General features: G+C 42.0%; 1 protein-coding gene across 1 annotated transcript in view; it reads right to left on the bottom strand.

Moving 5' to 3' along the window:
* Window positions 1–22,541, bottom strand: part of EDEM2 (ER degradation enhancing alpha-mannosidase like protein 2) — a 31,479-nt gene that overhangs the window by 5,607 nt on the left and 3,331 nt on the right. Inside the window, exons 4-9 of the mRNA XM_047067790.1 lie at window positions 19,520–19,625; window positions 14,648–14,773; window positions 11,613–11,824; window positions 9,687–9,828; window positions 8,037–8,161; window positions 740–884 (exon numbers count right to left, since the gene is read on the bottom strand). Coding sequence (XP_046923746.1) covers window positions 740–884; window positions 8,037–8,161; window positions 9,687–9,828; window positions 11,613–11,824; window positions 14,648–14,773; window positions 19,520–19,625 — 856 coding nt within the window. The remainder of the gene's footprint in view (window positions 1–739; window positions 885–8,036; window positions 8,162–9,686; window positions 9,829–11,612; window positions 11,825–14,647; window positions 14,774–19,519; window positions 19,626–22,541) is intronic.

Below are 22,541 nucleotides of genomic sequence, written 5' to 3'. Positions count from 1 at the left end.
GTAGCCACCAGAAGGCCTCCCACAGCTCAAAGGCATTCAGGTGGGAAGATGGGAAGAGTCTAACAATGGAAATGTAACCCACTTTGGGGTGGGGGATGACTGTGTGTGCTGACTAAACTTCCTTCCTCTGGCCCCCTTTCCCTTCTCCTCCTCACAGTGTTTAACTTTCCTCTAGTGAATCAGAGGATCAGGGCTGGAAAGGAACTTTAAGACAGTTATCTAGTGTGTAATACTTTCCTTCTCTGCGCCTTGATTTCTGAGCTGCAGATGAGGTGGTGGACGAGATCAGATGATTCATTCCTAAGGTCCATTCCAGAGTTCTAATACTCCATACCATAAAAGCACAATTCACCTGACCCAGTGACTTAGGAAGTTTGTCTACACTTCTGAAATCCTGATGGCAGGAACTCAAAGGGAGTCAAATTGGCTCTCCCTTTTGCACTCACTTGCCCAAGTTTGAAGGAGCCTAAGATTTAGTTAAGAGGCCTGCGTTCCAGTCCTATCTCCTACGCTTAGCCCTGGGCAAGTCAGTTCAGCCCGCTAGGTTTCAGTTTCCTTATCTGGGGATAAATATGCGGATAAATAATTCCTACTAGGAAAACCACCAAGAGCCACTGGAAGCATAAGAGGAAAAATGAACTTGTGAGCACTTGTGAGGCATGGAGGCTCATACAAATGAGGGCTTGTGGTTCAGAGAACAAGAGCCTGCAGGTCGTGATAGGTCAGAGATACTGCTTACCTGGCCGAAGAGGGTAGCCCTCTCGCTTCTCCACTGTGTATCCCTGAGGAATGTTGTAGAATTCCGGGAGCCCCCCAAACTGCTTCCATACAGTGTAATAGTTGAGGAAGGTCCTCATGGCATTGTCAATGTCCCCAATGAGGCTCTACAGGAGACAAGTAGTTGTCAGGCAGATAGCCACCAGGCATAAAAACCCACATACAAAAGAAACTCTGCATACCAAACCTCACATACAACCTCAGGGAAGAGAGATCAACAGCTCTGGAGCCAAAAAAGCCTGCAATCAAACCTGAGTTGGCCATTTATTCATTGTGTGGCCTTGGGCCAGACACTTACCTTCTCTGAGCCTCATCCATCTGATGCAAAATACAAAGTGTCTTTCTTGTTAAATTATTGGGAGGGAGAGAGGTTGTATTCCAAGTCCCTACTCAGTCAATGCTGGCCACTATGGTTTTTAAACAGCCATCTGGTTCAGAATTTTAAGAATAGGAAATTGATTTTACTAAGTCTCACTCTTACCCTATACCCCAAATCAATTTGTATTAGTTTATAAACATAAATATGTGTGAGTATATATTATTTTTCCCACGTAAAAAATAGCTTATTAAATATACTGTTCTGTACTTTCTTTCATTCATTTAACAATAGATCTTGATTTTTCCATGTAAGCACATAAAAAGGCTCCTTCCTCCTATTACATAGTTGCATAGTATTCCACTGCTTGGACCATAAGTTAACTAGTTCCCTATTAACAGCTGGTTGGATTGGTTCCAATGTTTTGTTATTTGCTGTAACAAGTAATAGTGTAGTAAATAGCATTGTACATATGTCACCTCAAACCTGCAAAGTTTACCTGTCACCTGTAAGACAAATGTCCAGAATTAGGATTGCTGGTTCCAAAAATACATGCATTTGTAATTTTACTAGCTGTTGCGAAGTAGCTATTAACACAAGCTTGCAGGGAAACAGCTGGCCTTTTTGACATATCCTAAGGATGCCTCACAGATAGAACAAATTTAACATTTCCCCAACAGGATTCTTGGTTCCCTCACTTTCCCACAAAGTTGCCTCCCTACCATCATCTCTCCCTTCTTAGTACATGGCACTTAGCAAATGGCAGTCATCCTTGACTCCTCCCTTTCCCTCCCCCCTACCCCCACATCCATTCTGTCAACAACTCCTGTCAGTTCCATTTTCCAAAACATCAAGATTTATCTTGCTTTATCTCTAGTGACACCACTTGGTCTGGTCACCAGCATCTTATACTGGGATGACTTTCACAGTCTTCTCACTGCTCCAACCACTTGCCCTCACGCCACTCTCCCCATGCAGCCAAAGTAACTGTCTTACTGCATATACCAGACCTCAGGGCTTCCCATGGGCTCGGCATGAAGTCAAGACACCTCCTTGTAGCTCTGAAAGCCTTGCATGATCTTGGTAGTGCTGACCTCCATTGATTGATCTCTGCCCCGCCCCCCCCTCCCCCCTCTGGACTGTAGCCATACCGCTTTTCTTTGTTTCTGATAAACACCCAACTCCTTCCTGTCTTGGGACCTTCACACATGATATTTCCTCTGTCTAGAACATCGTCGCCCACATCTGATTCTTGAAGTATCAGCTCTAGTATCACACCTCTGAGAGGCCTTCTTCTCTCAAGTGAGGTCCCCATCCAACATTCTCTCTCAGCCGCTCATCTGTTTCCTTCATTGTAACTTATGTGTTTGTCTGTTTTATTTTTTTCTGTTGTGTCTTACCCTCTACAAACTACATGAGGACAGGGCCTGGAACACAGCAAGCATTCAAATACTGGTGAATAAATGAATTAACAAATTGAACATATCTAAGCCTCCTTTCTTCATCTATAAAGAAACATTTGCCTCAGTGGGTTATAATTCTGGTAAAATGCCTGGCACATAAATCGTTCTCTCGTAAATATTTAATTTATCACCCTCATGTGTCAGACAGATTACCAGGCACTGATTAGATGTTCAGTAAATGTTGATTATTAGTGTGATTATAATCTCACAGAGAAAGAACCCATGATCCCTGCTCAGGCCAGGAAAACCACCATACAAACAGACATGAAACTCTTTCCTTATCAAACCCTCTCTTTTATTAATTTTTATTTTAGGAAATTTGAAAAATAAAGGTATATTGGGGTGCCTGGGTGGCTCAGTCAGTTAAGCATCAGACTTTGGTTCAGGTCATGATCTTGTGGTTCATGAGTCCGAGTCCCGCACTGGGTAAGCTCAAGCCCCACATCGGGTAAGCCCGAGACCCACCTTGGATGAGCCCCACTTCTCTCTCGCCCTCCCTGCCCCTCATGGGATTCTCTCTCTCTCTCCCTCCCTCTCTCTGTCCCTTACTCACTTGCCCCCCCCTCTCAAAATAAAAGAAAAAGAAAAAGAAAGGTATAAAGAGATCACCTTTAACCTCACCACACAGAATAGTTTTGATATCTACCTTTCCACTTTGTATTCATTTTTTTAAAGTTTATTTATTTTGAGAGAGAGAGCATGTGTGAGCAGGGGAAAGGCACAGAGAGAAGGGGAGAGAGAATCCCAACTAGGCTCTGTGCTGATAGCACAGATGACACAGGGCTCGATCATGTGAGATCATGACCTGAGCAGAAATCAAGAGTTGGACACTTAACTGACTGAGCCACCCAGGTGCCCCTCCAATATGTATTCTATTCAGAGTTATATAAATATTTAAAAAAAAAACAAAACAGAGAGGAATAAAAAGATAATTATCCTCTTAATCTTACAGTACCTGCCGTTTGCATCTTTGTCTTCTCTTTCTTAACACACAAAAACAGAATTCTATAGAGTTGTAATCAGAGTATACTTAATATAATGCCCTCTTGTGTATTTTTTTTGTTATTGTTAAATCTAAAGAATCAAATTTTTTAAAAATTTAATTATCACTCCTAATTTCTCACTATAGCCTAACAGTACATTTCATTCCTTCGTGTTTTCTTAATTCTTGTTCACTACCTCTTCACGTAACATAGGAATTTATATATACATTTTTAAATTAAAGTTGTATAATGACCCATTCCATTAAGATACAATCATTTATTTGTTCCTCCATTATAGGGTACTGGATCATTTCTAAGTTTTCTTTGTCATGAACTTTGCTGTTAGGAATATCTGTATGCATCTTTTCCCTTTTGAATTATTTTCTTGGGGAACATCCACAGAAATGGAAGTCAAAGGGTGTGATCTGTGATATGCCTGGGTTGCACAAGAAGGATTCCCAAGAGGAATGTAGTCACAAATAGTTTTAAGGCAATAGATTTCCAGATACTCTGCTTTCCTAAAATGGATCTGCCTGAAAAGATACTTGTAACACAAAGGCAGCCTATCTATTATCACTGTTTCCTTCGCAGTTATCCTTCTGCCATTTGACAAAAGCCAAGATGGACCTACCAGCAACCTCTAACCTTCCTGTTGCACACTGTCCTGGGGAATAAAGATTTCCTGAGCACCAAACTAGGTTAAATTTAAAATATCGGTGTATGGCATTCTTCTCAAAGCTAGCATAAACAATCCTAAAATGTGTATGGAACCACAAAAGACCCCGAATAGCCAAAGTAATATTGAAGAAGAAAACCAAAGTGGGAGGCATCACAATCCCAGACTTTAGCCTCTACTACAAAGCTGTAATCAACAAGACAGCATGGTATTGGCACAAAAACAGACACAGACGAATGGAATAAAATAGAGACCCCAGAATTGGACCCACAAATGTATAGCCAACTAATCTTTGACAAAGCAGGAAAGAGTATCCAATGGAAAAAAGACAGTCTCTTTAGCAAATGGTGCTGGGAGAAGTGGACAGCAACATGCAGCAGAATAAAACTAGGCCACTTTCTCATACCATACACAGAAATAAACTCAAAATGGATGAAAGACCTAAATGTGAGACAGGAAACCATCAAAACCCTAGAGGAGAAAGCAGGCAACAACCTCTTTACCTTAGCCGCAGCAATTTCTTACTCAACATATCTCCAAAGGCAAGGGAATTAAAAGCAAAGATGAACTATTGGGACCTCATCAAGATAAAAAGCTTCTGCGCTGCAAAGCAAAAAACCGACAATACTAAAAGGCAACCGAATGGGAAAAGATATTTGCATACGACATATCAGATAAAGGGCTAGTATCCAAAATCTATAAAGAATTCACCAAACTCCACACCCAAAAAACCCAAATAATCCAGTGAAGAAATGGGCAGAAGACATGAATAGACACTTTTCCAAAGAAGACATCCAGATGGCCAACAGACACATGAAACAATGCTCAACGTCACTCCCTATCAGGGAAATACAAATCAAAGCCACACTGAGATACCACCTCACACCAGTCAGAGGGGCTAAAATTAACAACTCAGGAAACAACAGATGCTGGAAAGGATGTGGAGAAACAGGAACCCTCTTGCACTGTTGGTGGGAATGCAAACTGGTGTAGCTGCACTGGAAAACAGTGTGGAGGTTCCTCAAAAAATTAAAAATAGAACTACTCTATGACACAGCAATAGCACTGCTAGGAATTTACCCAAGGGATATAGGAGTGCTAATGAATAGGGGCACATGCGTCCCAATGTTTATAGCAGCGCTTTCAACCACAGCCAAATTACGGAAAGAGCCTAAATGTTCATCAACTGATGAATGGACAAAGAAGATATGGTTTACATATACAATGGAATACTACTTGGCAATGAGAAAGAATGAAATCATGCCATTTGCAGCAATGTGGATGGAGCTGGAAGGTATGCTGAATGAAATAAGTCAGTCAGAGAAGGAGAGATATCATGTTTTCACTCATATGTGGACCTTGGGAAACTTAACAGAAGACCATGGGGGAGGGGAAGGAGAAAAAAATAGTTTCAGAGAGGGAGGGAGGCAAACCACAAGAGACTCTTTGAATACAGAGAACAAACTGAGGGTGGGTGGGAGTCTGGGGGAGAGGAGAAAATGGGTGATGGGCACTGAGGAGGGCACTTGTTGGGATGAGCACTGGGTGTTGTATGTAAAACAATTTGACAATAAATTATATTAAAAAATAAATAAAAGATCGGTGTAGGTGTTGAAAAAAAGGAAGGCCTCTGAACACTGTGTAACAAAGTCTTTTGCATATCAGAGGGTTTCCAATTCTCTGCCTGCAAAAAACTGAAAGAGGAACTGGTCAAATTGTCAGCAGAGAGATCATTAAAAATGATTTTTGATGACAGATTAAATGATTATTTTTATCATATAAAGAAAGAACCACATAATATTGCCAGTTTTGAATGAATACTGGTAGTTTTATATGGTTCAATCTATTTACTCAATGACTACAAAGAACTGAATGATAATGCAGTAATCAAACTCCTTCCATTTCCATCTAATTATTTATGTGTATAGGCTCCTCAGCACTTACATCTACAAAAATGAAAATAGGAATGAATGAAACTTTTGATACACAACCATGTCCCACTTCAGCAATATGTATTATTCACACACAAATACACAAACTACTTAAAATAAAAAAACCCCCATGGGGCGCCTGGGTGGCTCAGTCAGTTGGGTGACTGACTCAGGTCATCATCCCAGGGTCAAGGGATGGAGCCCCATGTTGGGCTCCACGCTGAGCATGAAACCTGCTTAAGATTCTCTCTCTCTCTCTCTCTCTCTCTCTCTCTCTCTCTGACTCTTCTCCTTCACTCATGCTGTCTTTCTAAAATAAAAAAAAATTTTTTTTTTTAATTTTTTTTTTTCAACGTTTATTTATTTTTGGGACAGAGAGAGACAGAGCATGAACGGGGGAGGGGCAGAGATAGAGGGAGACACAGAATCGGAAACAGGCTCCAGGCTCTGAGCCATCAGCCCAGAGCCCGACGCGGGGCTCGAACTCATGAACCGCGAGATCGTGACCTGGCTGAAGTCGGACGCTTAACCGACTGCGCCACCCAGGCGCCCCTAAAATAAAAATTTTTAAAAAATTTTTTTATTTAAAAATAAAAAATAAAAAGGCCCCAAACTCTCATTAAGAAATGTATTTCTGATTAAATTGTCTTTATGTTTTATAATTATTTATCAAAAACCGTAAGCTCTTAATGTGGCTTTAATCATTTATGTACTAATGATAACTAAGTCAAGAAGAAAACAAATTTAATACTCAGAGCCTATGGTCACACAGGAAATTTAAAAGTCTTTTAAATCTCTATGTATACAGAAATTTTATTACAGAGACATATAATAGGGTATAAATAAAATTTATCCAGCATAAAAATGTAACAACTAGGATAAAATTCTGTTGTGGGAGAAGAATGAAAATAGGAGTTCAAAGAGAAAAAGGAATGGTATGTGACTATTCAAACTCGTAAGATTAGGGGCACCTGGGTGGCTCAGTTGGTTAAGCATCCAACTTTGGCTCGGGTCATGATCCCACGGTTTGTGAGTTCGAGGCCCGCATCCCGCTCTACGCTATCAGCTCAGAGCCTGGAGCCTACTTCAGATTCTGTGTCTCCCTCTCTCTCTCTGCCCCTACCCCATTCTCTCTCTCTCTCTCTCTCTCTGTCTCTCTCAAAAATAAAAATAAACATTAAAAAAATAAAAGTAAACCTGTAAAATAAGAAGGTTGGCTAAAAGTGCATAATGGGGGACTAAATGAATTGCACTAGTTAAATGAATTGTATCAATTTAATACAATATATGCATTTGTTAAAAAAGTAAAAGTAATCTAGATGTATCAACAAGGAATGATCTCTAAGGCATATTCAGTGAAAAGGTACATGGCATATTTCTATCTGTGTAAAGAAAAAAGGTGGATGTAAACATGCATATGTTATGCTGGTTAAATGGACTCCAAGATCCTGCCTTTCCCACTGCAACTCCATCAGATCATGTAATGGAAAACAATAACGATGGCACGCACAGCAGCCCCAGCTGCTTTCACACCCTTTCTCAGGCCTGCTGTCAAGAATGAGGAGATGTGACAGAAATGTCCAGTGGAGAAACAGTTGTTGCCAATGGCTATTACCACACAGCCTGGAAAGACACTCTCCACTTTAAGTAGTATAACATTTCACAGCAAATTGGAAGCTCAGTACCTGATACCTTAACACTCCCCTTGGAAAATTCAGCTTGGCAGAATCTGAAGTTTGTCTCATTCACTCTAAGTCTCTCTTGTCTCTCCACCCCACCCTTAGAAAACAAATACTCCAGCAACTGAAGTACCTTATTTGACTTATACCTCAGAATGAGCTTGCTTTGCCAGTTCCAGAGAAAAATGGCCACCTCTCTGATCATTCCTACCTGAAGACCAGGCCAGTAGGCCTCTAGGGACTGGAAGACCGGCATGGACACAGTCCCCTTGTACATCTGCACCCACAGGTACCAGTCATCGAAGCGGGTGTAATTCCGAATGGCTTTGTTGTATTCTGCAAAGGAGATGCAAGAAGACACATCGGTGATGAGGGAGATGAAAGGCAGGTCTTGACAACAGAAGCACGGCCTTACACTTTTTGCAAGACCATATTTTGGTGTAGCTTCAAAGCACCCTAGGATGCAAGAAGGCACAGAGGAAGGAGCATGGGTTCTGGAGCCAAACGTCCAGACTCAAATTCCAGCTCCAGCTTTACCACTTGCTAGCTGTGACCTTGGGCAAAGTCTTCCTTCTAACGTCTCAGTCTCATTATCTCTAAGGTGGGGAGAGTAATGATACACACCTCACAGGATTGCTCAATCCCATTCACTCAACAATACTCACTGCACATCTACTAGGTACAGGCACCTACGGGTGGCAAACAAGACAAAATCCAGCCCTCAGGGCATTTACATTCTAGTGGGAACTTGAACTTTTACCTTCCCTTAGAATGTAAATCCATGAAGGCCAGGACTTCGTTTTGTTTATTGTAGAATCCCCAGCACTAGGATACTGCATAATAAATATGCACAATAAATTATTATCTTAACAAAGTACCAAATACACATGCAAATAAATGAGACAATCTCAAATAGTGTTGTAAGAATTAAATTAAAAAGTCCATGTTTGGTGCTTGGCACAGCACTTCACATAATGGTATTCAATAAATATCTGCTGAATAAATGAGTGGTTGCTGTAATAATTATTATTAGGTAGGTGCCCAACAATTCCTCAATATCATTATTATTAGTGTCCAAGGGCCTAGAGGGTAAAATGCTTTTATTTGATGGGCATGAATCAACTACCTACCTCGTCCAAAGCATTGTGGGAAGCAGAAAGATGAATAAGGCATAGACACTGTGCTCGGTAGGAAGAGCTATAACTGTGGATGACAGCTGACTGCGCAAAAGGTGCTGAAGGTCCTACATTCTGAAGGAGGATCAAGCTACTTTGTGGGCAAGGTGACATTTCAGCTGGGCCTTGAAGGGTGAATAACATTTGGACACATCAAGACAGGAAAAAGGTATTCTTGACAAAGGAAACACATGTGCAATGGCCTGGAAATAAGAAATCCAGGGTCACACATGGAGAATGCAGCATAGTTCACTTGGCTCTTGCAGGAAGGCCTGAAGAGGTATAGTGGGCCTCAAGTAGGCAGTACAAGTCCATGGTGGTAGGGGCGCCCGGGTGGCTCAGTCAGTTAAGCATCCGACTTCGGCTCAGGTCATGATCTCACAGTTTGTGGGTTCAAGCCCCGCGTCGGGCTCTGTGCTGTTGGTTTGGAGCCTGGAGCCTGCTTCGGATTCTGTGTCTCCCTCTCTCTCCACCCCTCCCCGCCTCACGATCTGTCTCTGTCTCTCAAAAAATGAATAAACATTAAAAAAAAATTAAAAAAAAAAGAAAAAGAAGTCCATGGTGGCTCTGAACGCAGACTCATATACTCAGAACTGGTTCTGTAGGCACTTGGGAGCAACTGAAAGTTTATACACATGACAATGGGAAAAATCATGGCAAAGGCCTCCTTACCCCGCCCTTTTTACCTAGGAACATGGCCATGAGCTTCTTATCCTGAAGTAGGATGGCTCCTTTCACCAGGTACTCAAAGTAGGAATCCACGCCAGCCCCAATGCCCGAGTCCTGGGCCACCCACTTTCCAGTGAGCACATCAATATGGTTGCCAACCTGAGAGAGAGAGAGAGACAGAGACAGAGACAGAGACAGAGAGAGAAACTTAGTCCCAAAAGAGGGCTCAAGACCAAACAAGGATCTCTCCATACCCCTGACTGGCCAGTCAGATGCAAGGCAGGCACCCCAGTGCTCTCGGGAGACATGCAGGCTATTGGGGTGTGGGGTTGGAAGACCACAAACTCTTATCAGTATCAGTCACTGATTGAGAACTGCTCCAGGTAGCATTACATCTTGGAACTTCCAGCTAAAGGCATGCAGAGCAGGCTCCAGGCCAGAGAAGGCCCATAGGGAAAGAGACACTGTCAGAAGACAGGCTAGTGTGCACAGAGAAATGGTAGGGGTTGAGAGGATATGGGGTCCACTATGGTTCCAGTGCTGAAGAAAAACCTGCTTGTGTTGGACTTACTAAAGGAGTTACCGTAGGTCTCCAGAGTGGCATCTTCTTAAGGGATTTTCAAGAATTCCCCATATAAGTTTCACTTTCAAGCTTAGAACCAGACTTGCACAAACCATGTCTCTACCTGAATACTTTCAGACAACTCAGTCTTTGCAAGTCATAATGACTCACCGGAGGAAGTATTAATACATCAACATTACTGCTAAAGTAAACTGACGATCAGAGAGGTTGAGTGACTTGTCCAGGGTCACATAGTTTCGATGTAGCAAGGCCTGGGGTCAAAACCAATTCTGACTAAATCTAGTGCTATTTCCTGGACAGCTTTGGCTCCATTACTGTTAGTTTCACTGGATTATCTGATTTAAGAGCTGAAACCAACTTTAGAGATCATCTGGCCCAAAGCATGTTCAATTTCCATAGGTTAATAGGTATTAGAGAAGAAAGGGAAGCTCTGGGTTCAAATAAGCTTAGAAAACGTTGAGTTAAGCAAAGTTAAATAGATTTTACTTACTGTAGGATTTCACAATAACCTTTCACCTGTTTGTGTTCGTTATGATTCTCCAAAAAAAGGATGCAACAGTTGACCCTTTAACAATGCAAGTGTCGGGAGTGCTGAGCCCCACACAGTTGAAAATGTGCGTATAACTTTGGACAGTCTAAAAATTTAACTACTAATGGCCTGCTCGAGTGGAAACTTTACTGATAATATAAAAGTCAACTAACACATATTTTGTATGTTATATATATTATATACCGTATTCTTACAATAAAGTAAGCTAGAAAAAAGAAAATGTTTTGAAAAAAATCATATAGAAGAGAGAATATGTTTATAGAATTGTACTGTAAAAAATCTGTGTGTGAGTGGGCCCATGCAGTTCACAAACGTGTTTCTCAAGGGTCAACTGTATATTTAGTATTCCTCAGACTTAACTGACCAGGAATTACCTTTTCATACAATGGCCCACCATTCAACATGTCTCGGCACTGGTGTTCTAAGAAACACAGTTTAACAAACACAAATAGACCATGAAAATGAGGGTCAGATGGGCTGGCGATCTAAGGTTGCCATGTGAGTCAGGGGCATGAAGCCTACAACCTGCTTCCTAGAAGTCAGAGAAGTTCATGGAACCTAACCTCTACAACACAGCTCCCTTTCCCTGCAGAGGATGTGCTCTCTCTCATGCTCTCTTCCCCTGTCCGAAACTTGAATTAGAGGCTTGGTTAACTTTCAGTGTCCTGATGCTAAGTCCTAGACCACTGCTGAGGTCACCCTAAGTGTCTCTTGGCTGGGCTGCAACTTGTTGCTCAGAGCCCCAAATCTTACAAGCAGGGGCTCAGGTGGCCGACTTGACTCAGATGGAAAGGGTGGCAGCCGACCTACCAGCCCAATATCTGACCGGCTCTCCCAGAGGCGCATGAGGGCCACTCTGGCCACATCTTCGAACATGGGGTCACCAGTGAGGCTGCTCAGGGTGGCAAATTCTACAATGAAGGTCCCGATCCCTGCTGTACAGGTGACAGGGGTTTCTCCCGGGTTCACGCCATGAAGCAGGTTCACCGTTCCATACGGCATGCCAGTGGGGGTCTGAAATGCTGAACAATCACAAAATTATGATCCCAGACAGGAGCAGGGACACAGGGATGGTTCAACACAGACCCAAGCCTGAGGCCTGAGCCAGCACTTCCCTCTTTATCTCCTGGATGATCTGCTAGAGACTGAGCCAGAGAAGGATACAGGTCATGACTGGAGGGTCCTTAGTGGCTACCTAACCCAGGTGTTATCAAGCACTGCTCGACATGACCCTCTAGCCTATGATGAGGAGAAAAGCAGTGGGCTATGCTCCCGGCTGCCACACCCACGCACGCTCACTTTAGCTAGAGTAGCTCTACTTTTATTTAATTCACACCATGCTCTCAGAGGCCAGCCAGGTAACTCAGTGTGAAGCAGGTGGGGTTGAAGCCACAGGAAGTGACAGGGCTGTGGCACACTGAAGAGCATGTTCCATTAGAATCCATTCGTACACTTTTCTGTTTTGGTTTTTTTTTTTTTTTTTGAGTTTTATTGAGATATGATTGTCATATAGCACAGTGTGAGTTTAAGGGGTATGGCATAAAGACCTGACTTAACCTATATTGCGAGATGATGAACATAGTGAGTTAATATCCATTACCTCGTATAGATACAAAAAGAAAAACTTCAGTTTTTTCCTTGCAATGAGAACTTTTAGGATTTACTCTCCTCGCAACTTTCAAATATATCACATGGCACTGTTAGCTATAGTCATCATGTTGCATGTTACAGCCCCGGTACTTACTTATTACTGGAATGTATCTTTTGACCACTTTGATCCAATTTCCCCTCATATACTTTTCCAAGTGCAATTATAACCAAATGAAACCTATCTGCAGACCCTAAACAGCCCCAGAAGAGCCAGTTTGGGGTCCCTGCTCTAAATAGTTTAGGAGGAGGGGCACCTGGGTGGCTCAGTTGATTGAGCGTCTGACATCAGCTCAGGTCATGATCTCACGGTTCGTGAGTTCGAGCCCTGCATCAGGCTCTATGCTGACAGCTCGGAGCCTGGAGCCTGCTTCTGATTCTGTGTCTCCCTCTCTCTCTGCCCCACCCCTGCTCATGCTGTCTCTCTCTCTCAAAAATAAACATTAAAAAATAAACAAATAGTTTAGGGGGTAAACTATTATTATTTTTTTTTTTAAGAATATAAATCACTAAACTACTGATGTGGTCCAATCCTCAGTTTACAGGTAGGAAAAGTCATGCCTGTAAGAAGTGACTCAAAGGTCATACAGAAAGAGTCAAACAGAGCTGGAATGGGAATGCCTGCCATGCGCCCACTCCTTTATGCTCTGCCCATCCCACCCTGGTGCCTTCTGATTCAAGGCAAGGAACTGGACAAACAGCCAAAGACAGAGATTTCCTCTCTAGGCCAAAAGGTCAAATAACCCCAGAGCAGCCTGTGCGTCACCAAACTGTGAACAAAGTTATCAAAACTTCCAAGAACTGTAAGGTCTGGCTACTCTTGTAAGTGATAAATTTGCTGAGTGGCAGGCACCAATGGCAAGGAAGGAGAATGCAAGTCACAACCAAGAAGGGCTCAAAGAATATTTCAGAAAAGTCAGGCAGTGTTAAAAAAAGGGGGAGTGACAGGGGCGCCTGGGTGGCCCAGTCGGTTAAACATCCGACTTCAGCTCAGGTCATAATCTCACGGTTTGTGGGTTTGAGCCCCACGTCAGGCTCTGTGCTGACAGCTCAGAGCCTGGAGCCTGCTTCAGATTCTGTGTCTCCCTCTCTCTCTGCCCCTCCCCCACTCATGCTCTGTCTCTGTCTCTCTCAAAAATAAACAAACACGAAAAAAAAAGTTAAAAAAAAAAAAAAAAAGGAGGGGGAGTGACAAAATCCTATTTCTTTACCTGAATGGCAGATACCCTGGGGCTTGCTCCAATATGTACTTTCCAGTATGTACATTTCTCAATACAAAATGTTTTTTAATGATTCAAAAAAAAAAAAAAAAAAAAAGGAGCAACTAAGCAGTGTGCTCTATGGATGACTCACACAGGATATGATGTTTGGAAGGAGACACTCAGGCCATGAGCCGTGAGCCGTGAGTGGATCTGAACCCAGCTCACTCACTGTCCTCCACTCGTCTCCAGAAAGGGAGAACAGTGATGGCCCAGAGGCTGGTGAAAGCACAGAGTGATGTGTTTGGGTGTGAACAGCCCCAGAGTCTCCACCACGCCCTGAAGAGAACACAGTGTCCAGCTGATGCTATCGAGCCCAGCTGCTGCCCCACCAGACAAACACACTGAGGCTTGACCTGCTGCCCTGGACACAGCTTAGCTCCAAAACGTGTCCCTCCCATTTCAGTGGCGTTTGAGGTTCTCCAGGCACTTTCTCCTTTCTGACCTCATTTTCTGCCTCCCAAAAAGCCAATGTGGCATGCAAGCAGGAATTATGAATCCCTTTTCAGAGATGGGAAAACTGAGCCAAGGAGAGAAGAATGGCTTGGTCAAGACATTGGCTAGTTCAGAACTGGGGGCTCCTAATGTGCAGCTCAAGGCTTTTCTCTGGAACCCTTTTATTCCAGCAGTGTGTGGGCCTGAGAGGGGGCAAAAGGGCTCACTCAAATAGGAACAAGAATCTTCCACCCACCAGGCTGGACTTCAGCCCTCTCCTGCAAACAGTAATGAGATCAGCTCATCCATCCTGGGCCATGGTCTGACAAGCCCTCAAAATGCCCAGGACTCTCCTGACTTCCATGGTGGGTGGCCAGAGGTAGAAATACTAACTGTTTGGATGAGGAACAGAAGAAAATAGCTCAGCATTGCCACTCTTGTCTCCAGCAAGAGAAGCAGGATCCAGTGGACTGCATTTCTCCCGCATGTCAGTGTGGGTCTTACCTGGGAGGAGTTTTCGGGCTGCCTCCTCAGCCATCCTCAGGAGAGGTCCAGAGCAGGGCCATCCGGCCTCTACTTCCACTCCAGCCTTCTTTGATAGCAGGTGAGCAGACAGAAGCCCTCCTACCACTACAGATGGCACAAAACACAAGTGTCAGAGTCCCAAGGACCAGTTTTTCTCTTGTGTCAATTAAACCTACATACTCTGTTGAGCGGCTTGCTGGGAAGGGGCTAGAGCCACCTAGTGAAAGAATCCTTTAATCCCACATATTGGTGCAGTGTTAAGTTCACAAATTCTCTTCTTGGTGGGTCACAAAAACAATGGCTATCACTTTTTTTTAAAGTCCCTATTGTATACCAAGCACTAGGTACTACTGTCTCTTCAAATGAAGATACTGAGGTTCAGAGAGGTAAAGTGACTTGCCCTGGGTCATCCATCTAGTAAGTGGTAGGGCCAGGTCTGTCTGACTACAAAGCCTGTGCTCATTCCACTCAGTCACTCTGTCTCCCAATCCCCCTAAGACCCGGGGTGAGGGGCAGAGTAGTTATTACCTTCATTGTATTAATTAACCTATTTGAATTTATTACACAATACTTAGGACTTGTAAAAAGCCATAAGTGTTCTGTATCTGGAAATATGGCTAAATAGATATCCTGAATGGCCCTCTCATTGCAAAAAAAATCTTGTGACCTTGAGCTTTAGCTTTCCCCTCCTCTTGGCAGAGGGGGAACAAGAGACAAAGGCAGGACCTACCAAAGTGGAGAGTCTGATAAAAGATAACCTCCATAAAGTTGGGATCTGAAAGAATTATATACTCTGTGTAAGGATGGATCAGAATAAACCCTACCCACCTCCCCTAGCATACAGTTAAGGAAAACTGCAGGCCTCAAATCTTGATGCCAAATAAAGGGAAGAAAAACAAACAAACAAACAAATCTCCACTAAGAATTAGTAACTACAGGATGGTACTAAGGTTTACAACCTGAATTCATACCAACTAAGTAGTCCAGGAAAACTCAAACCTTTAGCATAAGTCAGTTTTTGGTAGACAATGCCTCCAGCCACATGGAAGAAGTAAACAAAAACTCTAGCTGAAAGAATTCACCTTCAATCTAGGCCTCAAAGAAGCCCAGGGATAAAGTCTAGGGAATGAGTGCACATTAAAATCTAAATAAATCACAAGACATATGAAGAAACAAAGCATTAGGAGTACGAGCCAGCAAAAATGACAGAACAAGACTTACCAACACATCAAATACTGGAACTATCAGACACAGAATACAAAATAATTATGTAGAAATGTTTAAAGAAATAAAAGAAAGGCTTGGAATAGATGAGTAAGTAGCAAGAAATTATAAAAATGACCAAGCCTAGGGCTGCCTGGGTGGCTCAGTCAGTTAAGCATCTGACTTTGGCTCAGGTCATACTCTGTGTCTCACTCTCTCAAAAAATGAATAAATGTTAAAAAAATTTTTTTTTTTAATTACATAGGCATGTTTTTCTTTTTAAGTTTACTCATTTTTTAAAAAAAATTAAAAATTTTTTTTTTATTTTTGAGAGAGAGAGACAGAGTGTGAGCAGGAGGGGCAGAGATAGAGGGAGACACAGAATCCGAAGCAGGCTCCAGGCTCTGAGCTGTCAGCACAAAGCCCGATGCAGGGCTCAAACTCACAGACAGTAAGACCATGACCTGAGCCGAAGTTGGACATTTAACCGACTAAGCCACTCAGGCACCCCAAGTTTACTTTTTTTTTAAAGTAATGTCTACACCCAACATGGAGCTCAAACTCATGACCCCGAGATCAAGAGTCATACACTCTTCTGAGCCAGTAGGGCATTTCTACATAGATAGGTTTATTAGCAAATAAAATATATCTGAAGAGAGAATTAGTGGACTTGAAAACAGATTTCAAAAAATTACCCAGAATGCAACACAGAGAAACAAATTTATTTTTAAAACATACCAAAGAGATTTGGAGGATATAGTAAGAAGGTATAACAAATATCTGGCTGGAGTTCTAAAAAGAGAAGAGGGAGGAAATGGGGAGAGGCAATACCTGAAGAGAAAATAGTTACGAACTTTTGAAAATGAATGACACAAATTCTTAGATGCAGGAATCCCAAGCAAGATAATAAAAAGAAATCCACATTTATGCACATCACAGTAAAATTGCAGAACACCAAAGAAAAAAAAGATTTCAAAAGCAGAGTCTGTGTAATAATGATTGTTAAGGCTAAGTGGTGGGTAACCCAGTTTATTATATATATTTTCTCTACTTTTATATATTTTTTTAAAACTTCCATAATAAAAGTTTTTAAAATGAAGGAACAGCCAGCATAAATAAAACCAATCATCTGCAATGTAACAATTAGATTGACAGATTACTTCTTAATAATGACAATGAAATGAGAAGACAATGGAAAGATTTCTTCAGTGTGCTAAGAGAAAATACTATCAAGTTAGAACCATATGTCCTGCAACGTTATCCCTCAAAGACCAAACAAAGGCAGTGAGATAAAGACATTTTATATAGGGGCTCCTGGGTGGCTCAGTCAGTTAAGTGTCCAATTCTTGATGTAGGTTCAGGTCATGATCTCATGGTTTGTGAGATGGAACCTCACATCAGCTCAGAGCCTGCTTGCGATTCTCTCTCCCTCCCTCTCTGTACCTCTCTTCCCCACGGCCCCCTCTCAAAATAAGTAAATAAGCTTAAAAAAAAAAAGACATTTTATACAAACAAAAGCTGAGAAAATCTTCCAAGAACACACGTGCACTAGAGGACATTCTAAAGGAAGTACTTCAGATAGAAGGAAAGGGATCACAGATGTAAAGTCTGAGACACAGGTAGGAAAGATGGCCAAAGAAATAAATATAGAAATATACAAGTAAATATAGAAATAAATCTAAAACGTCAAATGTATAGAACAGCAATAATGTATGGAGGGCTTAAGACAAAAAACTAAAATACATAATCTATAGCATGTGGGTCAGGATATTCTCAGAGCCAGGTTTTGTACTATTCAGGAAAATAAAGATTTTCATTAATTCTGTAATGTTTGTTAAATTTGTAATGTTTGTTAAGTTTTCCAGGAAACTATTTAAAAAGTCAGATACTGAGCATAGTCATTAACAAGAGGAAAATGGATAAGGGGGAGAAAAGTCAACCTAAAGAAGGCACACACACACACACACACACACACACACACACACACACAAAAGAGGATGAAAAGAACACAGAGAAGATGGAACAAATAGCACAAAATAAAACCACAGAAATGAATGCAAATACCTAAGTTATTATAGTAAATGTAAATGGATTAAATGCTTGAGTTAAAAGATCGTCAGAATGGGTAAACAAAATATAATATATAATTTATAAAAGATATATCTGATCATAAAAATACAGAAAGATTGAAAGTAAAAGAGTAGAAAAAGATACCAGTCAAATGCCAACCAAAAGAAAGCTGGTATAATTATATAAATATATATAATTATATACATATGATATGAATATACCAGCATATATATATGTATATATGTACATATGCTGGTATATTCATATCAGCAATAAAGAAATATTCATATCAGCAACAAAGGTATAAGGTATAACAAAGGTATAAGGCAATCTTAGCTTACAGAAGATAAATTGGGCTCTGAAGAAAATTTGAGGCCAGCAGTGAGCATGGCCTCAAACTCCCATCTGATCCCTAAACCAGGATTTTATATCATGCTGTCTTTGTTCTTTAATTTTTTAAAAAACTGTTATCACATGTCTGTAATACAAGTTTCATTGCAAAATACGTACAAAATAAAGATGAGCAAAATGAGGGAGCAAAAAATAACAGCCTCCAGAAGTGACAGTTTGTTAAGCCACTGGTGGTCTAGGAGTTCACTACAAATAAGGGTTGTAGTAGCTTTATGAGAATCACTGGAAACCTGCTAAAAATATTGATTCTAGGACCCAACCCAGAAATCCAAATTCATTAGGTTTAGACTGAAACCTAGACAATTCAACTTTTATTTATTTATTTATTTATTTATTTATTTATTTATTTTAAATTTTATTTATTTTTGAGAGAGACAGAGATAGAATGCAAGTGGGTTAAGGGCAGAGAGAGAGGGAGACACAGAAGTAGAAGCAGGCTCCAGACTCTGAGCTGTCAGCACAGAGCCCGACGTGGGGCTCGAACTCACAAGCTGTGAGATCATGACCTAAGCCAAAGTCAGATGCTCAACCAACTGAGCCACCCAGGTGCCCCACAATTCAACTTTTTAAAAGGTCCCAAATAGTTCTGATGGGCAGCAAGTTTTGGAAACTAATGCCCTAGACTTGCACTACATAATATAATCATGAACCGTGAACCACGTCACTATTTAAATTTAAATTTGTTAAAATTAAATGAAATTAAATATTCAGTTCCTCAGTTTCAGTAGACACATTTCAAATGTTCACTAGCCAGGTGCAGCTACTGGCTACAACACTGGACAACACAGACATAAAATATTTCCGTCATCACAGAAAGTTCTATTGGGTAGCGCTTCTTAGGCAATAAGTTCCAAGAAGGCGAGGATTACATCTTTCTTGTTCATGGCTGTATGCCTAGCACCAAATACATGTTAAATATGTGAGTAATTCTGGCACATCTCTTTCCAGTCTCTTCTCTGTTCCCTGCTCATGTCTGAAGCTGATGGGGGATCCTGAGACCTCCACACCCCACCCTCTAGGAGGAAAAAAGATCTCTCTTCAGTCACTGGTTTTGGCCAAGTGCCCTGGCAGGGTTGACCCTTAAGGTTCTATTTACCACCTCCTGGTTTACACAGAGGCAAAAACTCCACACTCTTTTCTTCCAAAACCCCAGCAGGCAGCCCTCACCTCGGATGTTGGTTTCAAACACGGAGGCATTCACATCAATATCAAAGTCTACGTTGTCCTGGAGCACTTCAACCACTCTTTGGAATTCTGAGACATTCCCCAAAATCTGGAAGAGAAGAAGGTCTTGATAGTGAGGCTCTCTGAGGCTTGAAGGCACTGAAGATCGAGAGTCTGGGATCCTATGCTGGTGTGGCCATCACTTATTCAACTAAGATCTATAGTTTCTGTTCTAGTACTGGTGACAGGAGAAGGAAACAGTGAGATCTAGAAACCACGGAGACCCAATACCAAGAGACTGGTTAAGTCAATTCTTAGTTACCAATTCAAGAGTCCTTATGTACCCATTTAGTGGAAACAAGAGAGACTGTAGACTGCATAGTTTTGACATTTGCAGCAGATATCTGTTGTTTTTAAACTTCTCTGGTCACATTCATCCTTGTGGAAAACACTGCAGGTTGGTTGGCCCAACACAGATTCCCAATCTCCTTTACCCTGGTAGGTTCCCAATGTGGTGGCTGAAAATCCAGACACTTGCTTTCTCAGCCTCCTTTGCTGCTAGAGGTGAATGTGTTACCCAGCCAATGCTAAGCCTTGAGAAGTCTACTGGGGGCACTTCTGGGGAAAGATTCTGTTTCCCTAATAAAAAGGGACAGATACCGCTGGCATGTTGTTTACTCTTCTTCTTTCTGCCTTGAAAGCAGACTTTACTTCTAGAGCTGTGGCAGCCATTTTAGACCATGAGGTACTAAGCATCAGAATGAAAGCCAATACCCTAATGATAGTAGAATGGAAAGATACAAAGAGCTTGGGTCTCTGACGGCATCACTGAACAGCCAACCCAATGCTAGAAATTACCTCCAGACTTTCTTTCACTCGAGAAAATTAAAGCCTTTTCATTTAAACCATCAGCCAAATGCAAATCTGATATCTTTTATTCTGATAGTAGTGCCTCAACTTGAGATATCACTCTTTTTCCACAGTCACTCTTGCAGTTTGGGAGAGGCTGACTCCAGTCCTTCAGTAGCAAGAATGGGTACTTGATCTGGACCACCGGACTGTATCCCTTGGCCAGTGACTGGTTCAGGAATGAGTGTGTGACCCAAGCCAGATCAATGAGACTCAACTTCGGGAATTAATTCAAAAGGGCTGATTCCTCCCCCACACACAGGTTCCTGACTGAGTGGGAAGTAAGTTTGGAACTACTGATGGCTACTCTGCCAGCATAAGGAGCACCTGAGAACACAGCTAACAAAGAAGGTAGAGATAGGAGATGGAAAGATTCATGAAGACTTGTTCATATGCCTGGATCCAACTGATTCTGAGGCCAGCCTTTACCTGGACTTTTTAGTTATCTGACTCAGTAAATTCCCTTCTTTGTCTATATTGGTTTGAACAAGGAACCAAAACAATCCTGTCTCAGCATTCAAGGCCCTCGATGTTTGGACTCAAACTACCTTTCTGACCATGTCTCTCGCCGTTCATCTTCATCTAACCTATCTTCATCTACTTCAGGAAAACTATAACCACTATTTTCCACTTTCTTGCCTTCAGACATGCTCTTTCCTTTACCAGAAATCCCTGGGGCGCCTGGGTGGCGCAGTCGGTTAAGCGTCCGACTTCAGCCAGGTCACGATCTCGCGGTCCGTGAGTTCGAGCCCCGCGTCAGGCTCTGGGCTGACGGCTCAGAGCCTGGAGCCTGTTTCCGATTCTGTGTTTCCCTCTCTCTCTGCCCCTCGCCCGTTCATGCTCTGTCTCTCTCTGTCCCAAAAATAAATAAACGTTGAAAAAAAAAAAATTTAAAAAAAAATAAAAAAAAAAAAAGAAATCCCTCCATCCTATGTCTGCCCATTTCCAAATCCAATCTATCTTTGACTGTCTAAATGTCATGTCTCTAGGAAGCCTTTGATCCCTCCAGCTAAAAGGAACCCTCTTCGCCCGTTAAAAGACTCCAGTAACTTTATCCACACAACTCTTAGGGCACCTATTTCTTTCCACATGAAGAGAATCTTGCCTGGGAAGGAGCCTCATTCTTTCCTGCATTCCCCCAGGGTGCCAAGCGCAGCCCATGAAGCAATTACTCAATGTTTACTGAATGATTACATGAATCTTTTTCCACACTGCAGTTAGTAATCTTCTCAAAACAGAAATCTGAGCATTTCCTGCCCTCTACTTCAAATATTTCAGTGGCTTTCCATTGCTGTTAAATTAGAAATCAAAATCCTTAACACAGTGAACAAGGGCATCCATCATCTGGTCCCCAACCAGACCCCCGGCTCCACTTTTCTTCCTGAATTTCCTTCTCCACCTCCCAGACATAATGGCCCCACTTCAATTCACTGCCTTTGCCACACTCTCTCCTGCCATAAGGCCCTTGTACAGGCTGTACAGGCTGTTCCCTCTGCCTGGAACACTCTGTCCTCCCTCACTTCCCTAGTTGACACTTGCTTCTCTTTCAGATCCCAACTTAAGTGTCATTCTCTCTCCCTTCTCTCTCTGCCCCTCCCCTACTCTCACTCTCTCTCTCTCTCAAAATAAATTAACTTAAGAAAAAATAAAAAAAGAAAAATTATATCTTCAAGGTGATCATAATCATGTAAATACTATTAATATATAAAAAGGAGAAGGGGTGACAGACCAGAAATAGTGAAATATGGATAAAGTTGTTAAATCCTCTCTTGTGGCCTTTTTAAGGAGGATGATTAAGACTTGGAGTCCTACAGAATTAAACTCAAGTCCTAGCTCTGCCACTTCATAGCTGTGGACCCTGGCCAAGCCATTTTACCTCTTCTCAAAATTTATTTTGAGAGAGGCAGAGACAGCATGCATGGGGAAAGAGCAGAGAAAGAGGAAGACAGAGAATCCCAAGCAGGCTCTGCAATGTCAGTGCTGAGTCCAATGTGGGGCTCAAACCCATGAAACCGAGATCATGACCTGAGCCGAAACCAAGAGTCAGACTCTTAACCGACAAAGCTACCCAGGTGCCCCTGCCATTTTACCTTTCTAAGCAATAGATTTCCTGACT

This window comes from Lynx rufus, unplaced genomic scaffold (genome assembly GCF_022079265.1).
Source record: "Lynx rufus isolate CCGP_SWC_20201006 ecotype Redwood Valley unplaced genomic scaffold, mLynRuf1.p SCAF_8, whole genome shotgun sequence".
NCBI classification, from domain to species: Eukaryota; Metazoa; Chordata; class Mammalia; order Carnivora; family Felidae; genus Lynx; species Lynx rufus.
The sequence above is the reverse complement of the archived record's forward strand: the minus strand, read 5'-3'. Positions and strand labels throughout refer to the sequence as shown.